The following is a 14,632-nucleotide window of genomic DNA, read 5'->3' as shown; positions in this document are numbered from 1 at the left end:
TTTCAAACCTAGTTTTTCTTCCTTGACGGTATTCTAATATTTTTCAAGAACTATTCTTTTCTTGAAGGTTGATTGAGGGGAAGAAGAAATTGTTGAAGATGTTTCTAGTTTATTCTTGGATATTTCTGCGTAAAGCTTAGTTTGATATCTCACAAGTTTAGATGTGGGCTTTCTTTTCAAATGTATTAGTAACTTTTAAGGTAATTTATGCAAGATTCCTATTGCTTAGTTATTGCTGAAATAATTTGTATACCTCAATTTACCATTGATCATTTTTATGCGGTTTTATTTTCTCCAAGCATTGCGGTTCATCGATTTGAAGCGGGTTAAGCAGTTTGCATTATTACATTTCCATAATTGGTTGGTTGGTTTAAAAGAACTAAGGTAATCCTAGGTGGTGACAGGGGTATTAGAGGTTGATGGAGACCACTATTACTCTTCGAAGAAGCGAACTGTAATGACAAACTCATTGAATCTTTTGGATTCTTCTTTGAAATCTCTCGAATGACTAGGTTTACAAGTGACATCTCTTAGGTTCCGTTCAAAAAAACATGGGCAAGCAACGCAAAGGCGGCCTTCCATACTTGAAGACATCGTTAAAGTTCAACTGGGATTCTGGACGAGGAGTTTCGGCCGCTGAGCAGCAGAAGTTGATTTCTGATATTTTCGACGATCTACAGGAAAATGGATGTCGCTGCGATACTGAGCCTTCCTGTGGCGATCAGATGTCTACTTTTATCAATGACCATGCAGGATTTGGACTTCAAGCTTGTCTCGATCTTGTCAAGGTGGAGCCTACTGCTGTCGTACTGCTGGACTCAGGTTGTCCTCGTCCCAGCGCAGTAGCAAATACACTCGGGCTCTATTTCAACAACTATTCTAGATCAGTCCTGACTTATTGCCTGCCAGGAATCGAAGAGATGATCTGGAATCGACTTAACAGAAAGTCCAATTCAGTTGTGTTGAGGAAATGTCCAGGAGAGCTGAGAACCTGTTTAGAATCAACTTTTACTACAGTGTGTGTACAGGCCGGAAGATTCGGTGGTGGTTATAGCCCCGTTTCATTGATTAATTCTCAAGGAAAAGCGACGAAAGCAAGACAATGATGTTTGTGTTTGTTGAGAATAATTAGGGAATTTTCTCTTAATTTCCTATGAAAATTTTCTTTATTGTGGACAACTAGTTGCAGTTATCAAGATATTGCAGTTAGATAGTCATACTGTTTAGAAATTTCAATACTCGATAAGCGGTGGATTTTTAGTACGGTAGTAGTACAATAGTTCCTTATGCATAACCTAGACACTACTAGAGGTCGACTATCAGAGAAAATAACTAGGATGTCTTATCAATTCAAGTTGGTATTTTTCTTCTTATACATTGTGTCATTGTTTTAAAGGTTCGGTTGGAACTACCACTGCGTTTACTTTTGATGGATTAAATTTTGGCCGCTGGTTTCTAGTATGCACGAGTACAACGAAGCGTTCCTTCAAATTTCGAAACAAAAATTTTCTACTAAGGCCTTCCGTTTTTATGTTAGTTCTGAATTTGTTATCCTTGTTCTTCACATTGGTTATTAAACGCTTGTTCACATAGAATCCTTCGTCGCGCAATATTGTCTTTCTCTATTTGAAATGGGTGAATATTTCCTTGTTAGCTTCTACACGCATTGTTCTCGACGTTGTTTGTTTTATTAAACGCTACAGGAATAAATTCATTTGTTAAGGCTTCATTGACGAGAGATGGTCGCCCCAACGGCAGCAGCACAGGAAAAAGAGAAAACGAAAGAAGAAAAGCCAGGCAAAGATGAAAAGAAGAAATCTACTAAAGACGATAAAAAAGACGAGATGGTAGGTTTGTGCCATCTTTGTTTGTTACCTTTTACGTATCTCGTTTTAAATTAAGTATTTTCAGACCGAAGAAGATAAGAAGTTAGAAGAAGATCTTAATATGTTGGTACAACGACTATGTGTAAGTTTCTTTTCTTTCCGACGTTGTGTTTCTATTTTGGTTGGCTATTTCCTCAGTATCTAGTTTACGCCCTTTTTAAATTTACGTTCGTTTTCGGTTGGCGCCCCCCCCCCCCTCTTTTTGTGTACTATGATTTTTTTGTCTCTATCTTATTTTATTTATTTTCTTATGTCTCTCCTTAGCAACATGTGGCCAAAATTCCTCTTATTATCTTGACATCTGCAATCTCGATGATGATCTTAAGCATTGGATGTTTTATTTCCATTTTACTGCAGTCTTTCATTTCCTTGGAGCGTCATTCCATACTCTCTTAATTTTTTTTCTAAATCTCATCAATGCAATTTTATGGAAGCCACAAAACGAAAATCTTGTTTTTTTTTTTAGGAAAATGACGTTAGTTTGTATCATCCATCGTTGGAGACTATGCGAACTCTTATCCGAGCCTCTACCACATCTATGACATCTGTACCGAAACCTCTAAAATTCATGCGTCCGCACTATGCTAAGATGAAAGGAGTGTTTGAGAAAATGCAGCCTGGACCCACAAAAGCAAGCAGTTCGCTAATTTTGTGGTGAAAAAAGTTTGTGGAATCTACTTAACTCCATTTTCAGAACTTGTGCGCCGATGTTATATCTGTACTGGCCATGTGTTCCGACGAAAAGAGTGACTGCATCAACTTCAGAATGAAAGTGAGTTAGGTTTGGCTCATTCATTGATGTTCTATTCCTCTTCTTTTTCGTTCTTCTATACTTTCAAACACATCAATGTTTTTAAGGGAATGCATGAGCCAATTGGAGACTGGGGGCATGAATACGTACGTCATCTAGCTATGGAAATGTCTGAGGAGTGGAAACAAGCCTCGGATGGATCAGAAAAAAGTAAAGCTAGGTAGGTACACTTATTTTTCTTTACCATTATCTGAAGAGGTCTAAGACTTCTATATTCCAGGCGAAATGAGCTTCTTGTGCTCGCTCGTGATATAGTGACGCATAACATGAAGCACAATGCCGAGGTGAGTTCTCTTTTTTGAAGGGGGAGTGGGGACATACCACAATATATGGGCCGTTTATATATTACACCTGTGACAACAACACAACTTACTTTTTGGACATTTTGTACCTGCAGTGACCCCATCTTGTAATGTTGTGCCTCAGCATTTGCGCAAATAGACAATTCGTATGTTGTTTAGGCTCTGGACCATTTCTAATTTGTTCAGGTAGAAGCTTGTGATTTGTTGATCGAAATTGAGCGACTGGATCTTCTTATGGAGTACGTCGAGGATGTGGATCATCAACGCGTGTGTCTTTACCTGCTCAGGTACTTCACTTGAGTCTTGCTATCCTCTAGTTACTTCACAGCAATTTCAATATATTGATACTGTACATTTGTTTTCCAGCTGCGCTCCGCTAACACCGGATCCCGACAATATAATATTGATCCGAACTGCAAAAGATATTTATTTGAAATATAAACGTTATCTTGAAGCTGTACGATGTGCTATTATGCTCAATGACCCAGCTGAAATCAAGAACATTTTCTCTAAGACGAATGATCTGTGAGTGTTATTTTGAATCCAGTGTATTAAGTTATGCAAGTTGATTTACGACGAAACCTCATTGAGATGCTATGAGATTTCCCTTTGCATTTACAGGCTATTACAAAAGCAAATGGCGATTTTGCTCGGCAGACATCAGATTTTCCTCGATTTCGAGAATATGCCGAATGGAGAACAGCTTGGTGAATTGAACTCGAACGCCCATCTATACGAGTACTTCCATTCTCTCGCACGAGAGCTGGACATTATGGAGCCCAAGACGCCTGAGGGGATTTACAAAAGTCATTTGGAGCACAGCAGTGAGTTTTCGTTGTTTTCATTAGTCTTTAGTATTTTTGAAATATGCAATAGATTTTTTTTTGTTTTCTAGGACCTTTTGGAAATACAGCAGCCCCTGATTCCGCTCGCATGAATCTAGCTGCAGCTTTTGTCAACGGATTTGTGAACTGTGGTTTCGGAGTTGATAAAATGATGGCTGAAAGCGAAGATGCGAGCAAGTGGTTTTACAAAAACAAAGAATATGGTATATGAGGTGCAGTTTTTCTTCTCGATTGAAATAAATTCTTTGCTGTTGGTTCAGGTATGCTTTCTGCTGCTGCTTCGCAAGGTCTTGTTTGGAGATGGGATATCGACTCAGGACTGGGTCAGTGCGACAAGTTTCTGTATGTAAACGACGATTTCATTAAGGCGAGTTGGTTTTTTTTTTCTCTTAAGAGTTACAAAAGGAACTGTGAAAGTTGCAATTTTAGGCCGGAACTTTGCTGGCTATTGGTATTATTTCCTCTGGCATCCAAGATGCTTGTGATCCAGCATCTGCGCTGCTTATTGACCATATTCATTCAGAACGGTAAATTTCGTGTAATGAACGCCTATCTTTCTCAAAGTGTTCCTCTAGGGCTGTTATTCGTGTGGGATCCGTTCTTGGCTTGGGTCTAGCCTACGCCAATTCAAAGAGGGAAACTGTAGTTAAGAATGAAGAAGGTGGTGTGATCTTCGAGTTGAAGAAAGTAGGTCTTTCTCATTATCTTGAATATGCGTTCTTGATACTGACTTTCAAAGTTTAATCGGTGATGTAACAAAAAAAACTTGAGAAGAATCAAGTATGCACAATTGTCTCCACTCCATGCACACTTCCTTTCTACTATGTGAATGTTTAATGCCTTCGGCTACAAACGACATATATGCGGTATAGTGAGATCGTGCATGGAGAGGACTGCACCCTCATTGCTTGGTGCAGTGGTGCATGCTTGCGAAGCTAACGATTTCGAATAAACGGACTGCATATGTGTAAAGTACAAATGTATCCTTGTTAATGTGGAAAATTCCGAATTAATGACATCAAAGAAATGGCAATTTCATGAACAACTTCACAATCACTCATATGTTCGCCTAACTGAAGTTATACACTTTTATTATTAGGTACTCACAGACACGAAACCTTCAGCGACAAGCGAAGTGAAGGGACTAACAGGCCTCGCACTTGGTCTCATCATGGTTGGGACTGCTGATCATACGGTAGCGATGGAAATGTTGCAAACTCTCATGGAACGCAATGAGACGGAACTTAGTGATCCCAACATGCGATTCTTAGCTTTGGGAATTGCTTTAATTTTCCTTGGTGAGTTTGCATCCAAAAATAACATGACTTCTCATGATTTTTGAAAATTGGTGGAGTGTAACGTATTATTTCTGCTTTCGAATCCCGTATTACCATCTTCAAATTATGTGGCCTAAGCGTTTTAAGTAGTAGGTTTTTGAATAACACCATTCCATCACTGTCTCAGTTGTTTGGTAATAATAACTCTTTTTTTGTAGGTACTCAAGAGAAGAGCGAAGTGTTTGTGGAGTCGTTGCGGTCATTACCAGAACCTTTCGGTTCTATGGTTAGTATATGGTTTACATAAAGGAACTAAGATGATATGCATTGCATATAGTGCATTTTCATTCTTTTGATGAAATGGCCTCAATATTTTCTAGACTGAAAACTGATAGTTAAATCTAGGTGTCTACTCTAGTAGATGTATGCGCATACGCTGGAACTGGGAACGTGCTTAAGATTCAGAAATTGCTCCACATGTGCTCAGAGCATTACGAGACGGAAGATAAGAAGAAAAAGGTGAGAATTTTCCTTCTATTTTTAATTTGATGTTATATTTATGGGTTTTTAGAAGGATGAAAAGTCGAAGAAAGATGTCAAAGAGAAGGACAAAGATGCAAAACCTGACCTATCGTCTCAGCAAGCCGTTGCTGTTATTGGAATAGGTCTAATTGCTATGGGAGAAGATGTAGGGTCACAGGTGAAATGTCTTAGAACCCTACCTTGCTGCAGAGTTTAATTTCATGTCTTCCATTTTATGACTATTCTACACTTTCAATTTACGTCTTCTAAAATTTGCTTTTTTTGTGTAATTGATCAAGGGCGGGTGTAGCGAATCCGGTAAGAGGGTCATCTGTAACTGCATAATCGATCGACGGTTCGAAACCGCTCTAGTAACAACCAAACCTATTATCCTCCGGGGTCGATACCCTGGTATTACCATTGATACCACTTGTCAGGGAGGATAAAATCACTGACTTGATACATCGGCTGTCTTCCGCAAATGATTATAAAGTTTTACATGCGTTCATAAAATTCAAGCTGTTCTAAATTGAAGTCGAACACGTGAGCGCATCTCCACTGGGATTCATAAACGCTGTGCACTTTATCCTTTATCCTTCATATATTTGGTCTAAAAACTATCATCTCCTTTTCTTTTCACTGTGCTTATTAATATCTTTACTACTAGTGGCTCTTGAGTGTTTGATCCATCTGCATATAATTCTCATTCCTGAATTCTCCACTCTATTTATGGAGGTTTTGGTGAAATGTGTGGTTGATTGGCCAAGTTCGGTCATTTGAAACAAACACCTGTTTTGAGTGGTATTACTTACACTACTCGTTACTTTTTTTTTCGTTTCTAGATGGCGTTGAGGATGTTCGGACACCTCATTCGATATGGCGAGCCAGTTATCCGACGAGCGGTCCCACTAGCATTGGCTTTGATCTCCGTATCTAATCCTCAGCTAAACATTTTGGAAACATTAAGCAAATTTTCTCATGATGCAGACGCCGACACAGCTCATAACGCCATATTTGCCATGGGACTTGTAAGAAACTTCTTTTTGTATATTTTTTTGTTTTATAACATCGTACAGTGGATTTTGTGTGTTTTATAATAAGAGAGAAAATTCCTCTTTGGAAAGTATAAAGAGTTCTCTTTATAAAATCTGTCTTTCATGCAAGAGAAGAGAAGTCAGTGAGGAAAGTTAGCAAAGACACATTTTTTTAAATATCGGGACAACTTTTTTCTTGCTCAATTTTTCTTGTTTAGGTTGGTGCCGGAACAAACAATGCTCGCTTAGTGGCAATGCTAAGATCGTTAGCCAGTTATCATCATAAGGATCAGGTGATCACTATGATCAATTCTTAAAGGCATCACCCCACGAATCTGAGGTGGTACCGATTTCAGGTGGAGTATTCGTATACGGGATCGTAGATTATGGAGAGAAGGGTGATCCCGTCCATTTCTTCCTAATTGCCGTAAAAAACGGCCCGGAAGATACGGCTTCGGGCGTTCCGGCGTGCTATTTTCTACTTGGAGTTCTATTGGAGCGCGCCAGCTTTATGCACGCGCCGCATATTCCGTGCTGTTTTTTTTTTACGGCAATTAGGACGAAATGAACGGAATCACCCCTCTCCATAATCTACTATGTCGTATACGAATATTCCATCTGAAATCTGTACCACCTCAGATTCGTGGGGTGATGCCTTTAAGATTTTATGTCCTCCGTAGACGAATGGTCTTACACTTCTAAACCTCTTTTTAGGTTTCCTTGATGTTAGTGCGGCTTTCGCAAGGCCTCACTCACCTTGGTAAAGGCACTATGACCTTGAATCCATGGCATTCCGATAGGCAGCTTTTGTGTCCAAGTGCCATAGCAGCTCTGCTTACAATTTGTTTTGCGTTTCTGGACGCCAACAACTCGGTATATGTGCCGATTTCCGCGATTTCTTCAGAAATGTGAACACAAGTATTTTAGGTATTGAATAATCGACAGCACTATTTGTTATATGCGCTTGTGTTGGCAATGCAACCACGAATGTTAGTCACATTGTGTGAAGACGATAAGAAACCAGGGCAGCTCAAACAGGTCATTTTGGATTTTTACATGACTATTAATTCCATCTTTTGTCATGATATTGGCTATGGATAAAATGAGAGTGAGCTGCTAAAGCACTATTACATAGCTGGAAAATGGCTGCTCATAGTTACGAAAAATATTGGGACTATTCGAAGAGTCGATGTCCTTGCTTCTTCGAGTATTCTCGCTTTCTTGAATACGTGAATCTGGAAACTTCGAGTTCTTTAAAGGCATCAGCCCACGAATCTGAGGTGGTACTGATTTAGGGTGGAGTATTCATATGCGGGATCGTAGACTATGAAGAGAAGGATGACTCCGTCCATTTCTTCCTAATTGCCATAAAAAATGGCCTGGAAGATACGACTTCGGGCGTTTCGGCACCCTATTTTCTACAAGGAGTTCGATTGGAGCGCGCCAGCCTTGTGCACGCGCCGCTTCTTCCGGGCCGTTTTTCACAGCAATTAGAAGACATGGACGGAATCACCCCCATCTCCTTAATCTACGATCCCGTATACGAATACTCCACCTTAAATCCGTACCACCCCAGATTCGTGGAGTGATGCCTTTAAGGGTGAACATGAATAGCCCCTGTTGACCTCTTAAGCATGCATTCAAACATTTGAGCTCGAAGGACTCCCTAAAATTTCGTTTAATTTTAGGTTGGTGTCACAGTACGGGTTGGTCAGGCGGTAGATGTGGTGGCCCAAGCAGGTAAACCAAAGACAATCACTGGCTTCCAAACCCACACAACTCCAGTTCTATTAGCTTATGGTGAAAGAGCCGAGCTAGCAAATGAAGAATGTATGTTTCTTTCTCCAAAATCGTCTTTTGTACCTATCAGGGTTTGCGTTCGGAAACTTTTAAACCTTTTTTGCAGATATTTCTATGACACCATATTTGGAAGGCTTAGTGATATTAAAAAAGAACCCAGATTATGATGTACCGGTGGCTGCAAAGAAGTAGATAGCCTGTATAGAATCTCATTTCTCATTTTCTTTGAGGTCTTGTATTTATGAAGGAGTGATACAATTATCGTAAATGTTAATCTTCTGTACTACTGAAGTGCTGATTACAGTGTCATTTCACTGAGTAGCACAGATCAAAGAAACAATGTCCTTAATAATTTATTGACGATTGGGTAGTTTTGTACTGAACTTTATTGTACTTTTCATCTCATCCCTGTCATCTCCTGTGCAGTATTCATATCAGGCGAAGCACTTTTGCTGTGAGAATAGTGCTGTGGTTTTGATAAACAGTACAGGAAATTTATGTACTCTATGTTGATACAGGATGCAATGGATAAACTAACACCTGTTGTTGAGCAGTCAGCTCTAGTCTAAATTGTTTAGCAAACGTGAAAGTCTTTCTGAAGAATATGTCTGTTCCTTAGATATTTTTTCGGTCCTGTCTTAGATATACTCAAAAAAGAACTCCTTATCGTGCATTTCTTTGTTGCTCTAACCTTCTGTTTAAACTCCTGCAGTGGTTTTTGGTTTCCTAGGGATACAGAAAAAGGCGTCGGAAAAGTCGGAAACACAGACAGCGAGGCAACATCATGTAGGCGGGCACGTAGCTGCACGAAGTGGACAAATTAAATTGGAGCTATCAAGTTACTCTCTATTCGCAGGCTATTTTTGCTCATCTAAGAAATTCGATGCAGTTCAAAAGCATTTTATTCATCCCAGTGGTATTTGGGAAACGGTCAAGAGGTACCCGTATGATATGCCGCCGCGTATCCAGGAGGCTAATGAGCGTCGCTGATAGCACCGCACGTCTCCTGACACCGTCATAATCGCTGCAGTAGCCTGATTGCTACTGCATGCCATGTGCTACATCCTCTTAACGCCCCGCCCACTTCACCCCCCTCCCCCCACCCATTTTGCCGCGTCTGCTGCTCTTACGACAAGTCTTTTTCGCCGCGCCTGCAGCTTTTATAATGCGCTTTTAGAATCGAACGAAAAGAACAGCGCCTGGCATTAGAAGTTGTTTGAAACTCTACGTAAAATATGCTTGTAAGTTAACATAAAAAGGAAAGAATGAAATTTGTATAAGTGATATGCCATTTAGAAATGCGAGTAAAAATGAAAATATCCTCTGTCGACTTGTTAGTGGAAAACAATCAACCATCTCTGGGAATGCAAGAGATGTTTCAAAGAATATCCCGCAGATCAGTGTAATGCTATATTTTTTGAAACTTTTTTTCGCTTTCTAGGAATTTCTTTTTGCTTATCTAGCTGGGTAAAACTGGCATCCAACGACTAACGAGGCGCGAATACCTCGCAGACATACATTGCACCTAAAGGTATATCTCGAAGATACAAAGGTCTCTGTTCGCCACTAATATACCTAACCTTTCATATTGATTTAATGCAGAAAACAGATAGAAATGAAGTGATAAAACGCTGTTGGAAGAAGTTTGAAGAACAATACAAAGTTTTATTATATAAAACTGTATAAAACGTACAAGAAAATATTGAAATATTTGACGTGCGATCTATATAAAGATTATATCTACGCAAAATTTCAAAAAATGTAAAATGTAGAAAGGAGTTTAGAGAATGTATACAAAGTAATCATGATCATGATATATAATAACGAGTTTAGTCCGTGTGTGTGTGTGTGTGTGTGTGTGTGTGTGTGTGTGTGTGTGTGTGTGTGTGTGTGTGTGTGTGTGTGTGTGTGTGTGTGTGTGTGTGTGTGTGTGTGTGTGTGTGTGTGTGTGTGCGTGATGTGTGCTGTGTGTGTGTGTGTGTGGTGTGGTGTGGTGTGTTGCGTGAGTGGCGGTCGGCGTTTGTTTGTCTGTGTGTGTATGTGTGTGTTTGTCTGTGTGTTTGTCTGTGTGTCACGAAATTCGAAAAAGGGGGTGCGACGGGTCCACCCGGCGTCGGATTGGTGCGCTATGGTCATATAGCTATAAAATGGGTTGCGACGGGTCCTGCGGTGTCGGATTGGTGCATCTGCGCAAGATACCCATAGAAGTGGCGCGACGGATCCACCGGCGGCAGATACCTATGGAAGGGGGTGCGACGGGTCCACCGGCACGAGATAGCCATAATATGGGGTGCGACGGGTCCACCGGCGCCAGATAAGTGTAGAAGGGGTGCGACGGGTCCACCGGCGGCAGATACTTATGGAAGGGGGTGCGACGGGTCCACCGGCACGAGATAGCCATAATATGGGGTGCGACGGGTCCACCGGCGCCAGATAAGTGTAGAAGGGGTGCGACGGTTCCACCGGCACGAGATAGCCATAATATGGGGTGCGACGGGTCCACCGGCGCCAGATACCTGTAGAAGGGGTGCGACGGGTCCACCGGCGCCAGATACCTGTAGAAGGGGGTGCGATGGGTCTATCGGCGCCAGATTACTATAATATGGGGTGCGACGGGTCCACCGGCGTCGGTGGACCCGGTCATTGGTGCGCAATAACTTAGTGTGCATGACGCAAAAGGTAAATGGGATGTTTCTTAGCCGTGGCCTCAGGGCGCGTTGCTTTTCACCTTTATGACTCCTCCGCGTGCCTATTTCCTTCTTTGTTCGCCTCAAATGTGTAGTATGCCGTTCTCAGAAAGTGGAAACACGCACGCAAAGAGATGCTTAAATAGTAGCAAGATGTTTATATGATCTGACGTGGAACGTTATCTTTATCAGTAGGATGATGTCTTTCATTTTATGTTAAAACATCATTCTGTGATAACTTTTGGGAGAAATCAGGAGGAACACCCATACTTCGAGTAATGCTTTCAAATTGTATCTATATTATTCTGGCATCGAAAGAGTGTTTGTAGCTGATGGTCGAATATTCTCCAAATGTAGAATTGACGCATTTAGAAGGAAAATTCCGTAATCTTTCGCCTTAATTTATAATATAAAGAAGAGAAGGAAAGCGTTGTTTAAAAAACACATCTAATTTTACAGAAAACACCACTACTATTAACTTCCATTGATCAGTGAAGGGGAGCGAAGCTAAAATCACCGAAAGTCTGAAGTCCGGCTTTAGTCGGACATTCAGACTGGTTCTTTGATAACCGTTTGTAGAAAACAGGAGAAAAACCCATATTTCGCAAGATACTTTTAAATACTGTCTATAATATATTGATAAGGAGTGTTTGAAGCTGAAGCTCGAATGCCCTGTAAATGTAGAACTGACGCGTTTAGAAAGAAGACTATGAAGTCATAGTTATAATAAAAATAAAAATAGAATAAAAATAAAAATATAATATAATAATATTAGTTATAATATAAAAAAGGAAGAAGGATTGCTGGAGATACACAAGTCCAATTTCATAGAACTAATAACACTAATATTAACTTTCGTTGATCAGTGAAAACGAGCGAATCAAGCACCACAGAAAGTCTGAAGTCCGGCTTTAGCCGGACCCTCAGACTGGTAAGCTCATAAAGTCGCTGCTATTATAGCTGCTGCAGTTGAAAGTTGAACACGAATTCGTTGAATGGTATCGTGACAAACATACTTATGCACTGCTAGTTTATATAGAATACTTAGGGCATGAAATGTGTTAAATTATGAGATATGTGAAAATATATGCATGTTATTCTTTTCCCTGGAGCATTTTTTGAGATAATTTTTACTTATTAAAGTTACATTGGATAGAAGGATCTACTTCTTCTCTTTTATTCCCAGTAATATGCGCCTAGTTTACTATATCCGAACACCAGAACATCAGAATTTTTTACACACCAGAATTTGCTGCGTCATTCATTTTTCGCTTTCCTCCCCTCAAAATTCGCAGTATCCACCGCTTCGTCGCGGCGCGAACATCGCGCGCGGTGTTGATTAGAGAGCAATAAGTAGGCGGGGTATAGGTGATCTCAGGCGGTCGTGGAGGATGTCTAGGTGATGGTGCGGCAGTCGTAATTACGCGCAGGTGCGCGGTGCTGAAGGGAGGACAGGAGCGGTCAGCCGGTTTTCACGGGTACCTCTTGTCGCGCACCCGTGGTATTTTAATACATCCATCGTATACCGTGAGGTATTCTATTGACTCTCAGACAGAGAATAGTTGTTCCTGTTTGATCACTTCATCGTGTGTGGACATTGTGCGTCTGGAGAGCATGAGGGATCAAAACAACATGAAATATGGTGCAGTTGCGGTGGAAGTGATTGAGGTGGGACTTTCACTGGCTTCATTCGGAGTGCAGCGTTAAAGGCAGCGTATCATGAAATTGACATAGTACGGAAACTCGAGGGAAAACGTAAAGTTCGGGTTGCGAACTACAGAAACCAGCGTGGCTCCGCTCATTTTCCCCTAATCACAACAAGTTAATTTTCTGAGTATTTTGTCATAACCATGATGTTTCACAAAGCTGGTATTTTAGTGTATTCATAATGTTACTCGGAATAAGAAACCACGATCATTTCATTATTTTACATTTTGTCCACAAGGAAATAGTGGTTTGCTGCGGGTGCGTATCGTAAGGTACCCGCAGCCGGATAAGTGCCTACAGAACAGGCTGTCGGTAGGCTGGAGCAGGCATATCTTTGGGTACCTGTGATCACTTAGCCACGCCCATCCATCAGCACATCACTGAGGTCATGAGCAATGTTTGTATTGCAATTAAGTGATAGAACTGCCTTCTACGAAGGTTCAAAAAACGAAAAGGTACCAACGTAGCAAGTGGAAAAAGACGTAAAAAATGGAAATACTAGAAAGAAGCAAAAATGTTGAGAATTTGTAAAGTTGTATTTTTTTTTTCAAAAATTTGTATTTGTAAAGCAAATGTTGCAACAAATGCAAACATAGCTAGCTGAAAATTGAAAACGTTCCAAAATAAAAGTTAAAAGGTGTAGAACCGAGAACCTGGTTTTTGAAAGATGTGTGATTAAAAAAAAAACTGTATAGAGGATATAGATGTAGATTCGTATTTATACAGACTATGAGATCCTTGTAGGATACTGCAGTAGTTTGTGAAATCTCGATTTTTTTGCTTTACGCAAATAAAACGTACAATTATTTCCTCTTTCTGGCATCTCATGTGCAGTCGTTCGATATATCTTTATGCGTAAACGATCGATAGTCCATACGGAGGCAATAACAGAGATTGCGTGCCACCGCGAAGCATGTTTCACACCTCATTAGACGATGAAAGTCGCTGATGAAGAATATGATGGGCGGGGCATGAGGCAAACGCAGCGCAGTGGTCTGCGGACGGTGCGCAGCGCAATTAACGGTCGCCGTTGCCAGTGGTTTTCCCTAATGATCGGCTGTCGCGTCGGCTGTGGGTACCTAACGACCGCCCCCCGTTTGCCGTGTGTTTTTAAAGTTTTTGCGACCGGCCTTGATTTTATCTCAAGGAAACAATAAGGACGATTGCAAACGTAGAAGTTTTTTTTTTGCTGCAATTTCATTTTTTGTGAATGATTTGCAATTAGAAGCACATTTTCGGTAACAACTCGATAAGAGCTATCGGTAGAGCTTTTTTCTCTTTGAAATAGTCGTTGTTTAAAGGCAGCGTATCACAAAATTTACGTAGTACTGAAACCATGGAGTTCGGTTTGGAGATTGTACGGAAACCAACGTGGCTAAGTTGAACTTCCTGTAGTTGTCGTGAAACACTTCGTCGTTTCCTAAGAAATCAGTTCCAAGACGCCACCACTTGCGGGCGGTCGAAAGCAATGAGGTCTCCTCAATACCCTATTGAAGTGAGACAAATGAGTAGGTTGCTTAGTGGAGAACGTGTACATAGAAGTGCGTTCTATCGCAACTCGTAGGAACTGAAGCGGTTCTCTTGCCGGTTTTTAGAACGACTAGAAGGAATTGTGCGGCGTTACACACGTTTCCGTAATCTACACCACATGTTCTATAATTACTCACAGGGACCCAAGCATAGTCACGAGGTGCTGTTTTGGAGCGCAGTCGACTTTTGCGCGTTGCTTCGAGTCGTTTTGACCCGATTGTACGCAATGAG

General features: G+C 40.8%; 3 protein-coding genes across 3 annotated transcripts; all 3 read left to right on the top strand.

Moving 5' to 3' along the window:
- Positions 1 to 551: 551 nt before the first annotated feature.
- RB195_001439 (uncharacterized protein) lies at positions 552 to 940 on the top strand (the record flags this gene model as incomplete). The annotated part of the gene is made up of 2 exons (XM_064198209.1): positions 552 to 788; positions 884 to 940. 2 exons carry the CDS (start codon positions 552 to 554, stop codon positions 938 to 940), a joined length of 294 nt encoding a protein of 97 aa, XP_064054090.1.
- RB195_001438 (uncharacterized protein) lies at positions 552 to 1,106 on the top strand (the record flags this gene model as incomplete). The annotated part of the gene is made up of 1 exon (XM_064198208.1): positions 552 to 1,106. One exon carries the CDS (start codon positions 552 to 554, stop codon positions 1,104 to 1,106), a length of 555 nt encoding a protein of 184 aa, XP_064054089.1.
- Positions 1,107 to 1,739: 633 nt separating this feature from the next.
- Positions 1,740 to 8,669, top strand: RB195_001437 (uncharacterized protein; the record flags this gene model as incomplete). Its single annotated transcript, XM_064198207.1, has 23 exons — positions 1,740 to 1,847; positions 1,912 to 1,968; positions 2,353 to 2,517; positions 2,581 to 2,658; positions 2,745 to 2,857; positions 2,918 to 2,981; positions 3,186 to 3,286; positions 3,366 to 3,524; positions 3,621 to 3,823; positions 3,895 to 4,047; positions 4,105 to 4,211; positions 4,274 to 4,371; positions 4,420 to 4,531; positions 4,944 to 5,142; positions 5,340 to 5,407; positions 5,527 to 5,640; positions 5,693 to 5,821; positions 6,486 to 6,671; positions 6,896 to 6,970; positions 7,392 to 7,550; positions 7,605 to 7,715; positions 8,366 to 8,507; positions 8,584 to 8,669. The coding sequence occupies 23 exons, from the start codon at positions 1,740 to 1,742 to the stop codon at positions 8,667 to 8,669; spliced, it is 2,787 nt and encodes a 928-aa protein (XP_064054088.1).
- Between the last annotated feature and the right edge of the window lie 5,963 nt (positions 8,670 to 14,632).

This window comes from Necator americanus, chromosome IV, assembly GCF_031761385.1.
Source record: "Necator americanus strain Aroian chromosome IV, whole genome shotgun sequence".
NCBI classification, from domain to species: Eukaryota; Metazoa; Nematoda; class Chromadorea; order Rhabditida; family Ancylostomatidae; genus Necator; species Necator americanus.
This window is presented reverse-complemented; position numbering and strand designations above follow the sequence as displayed.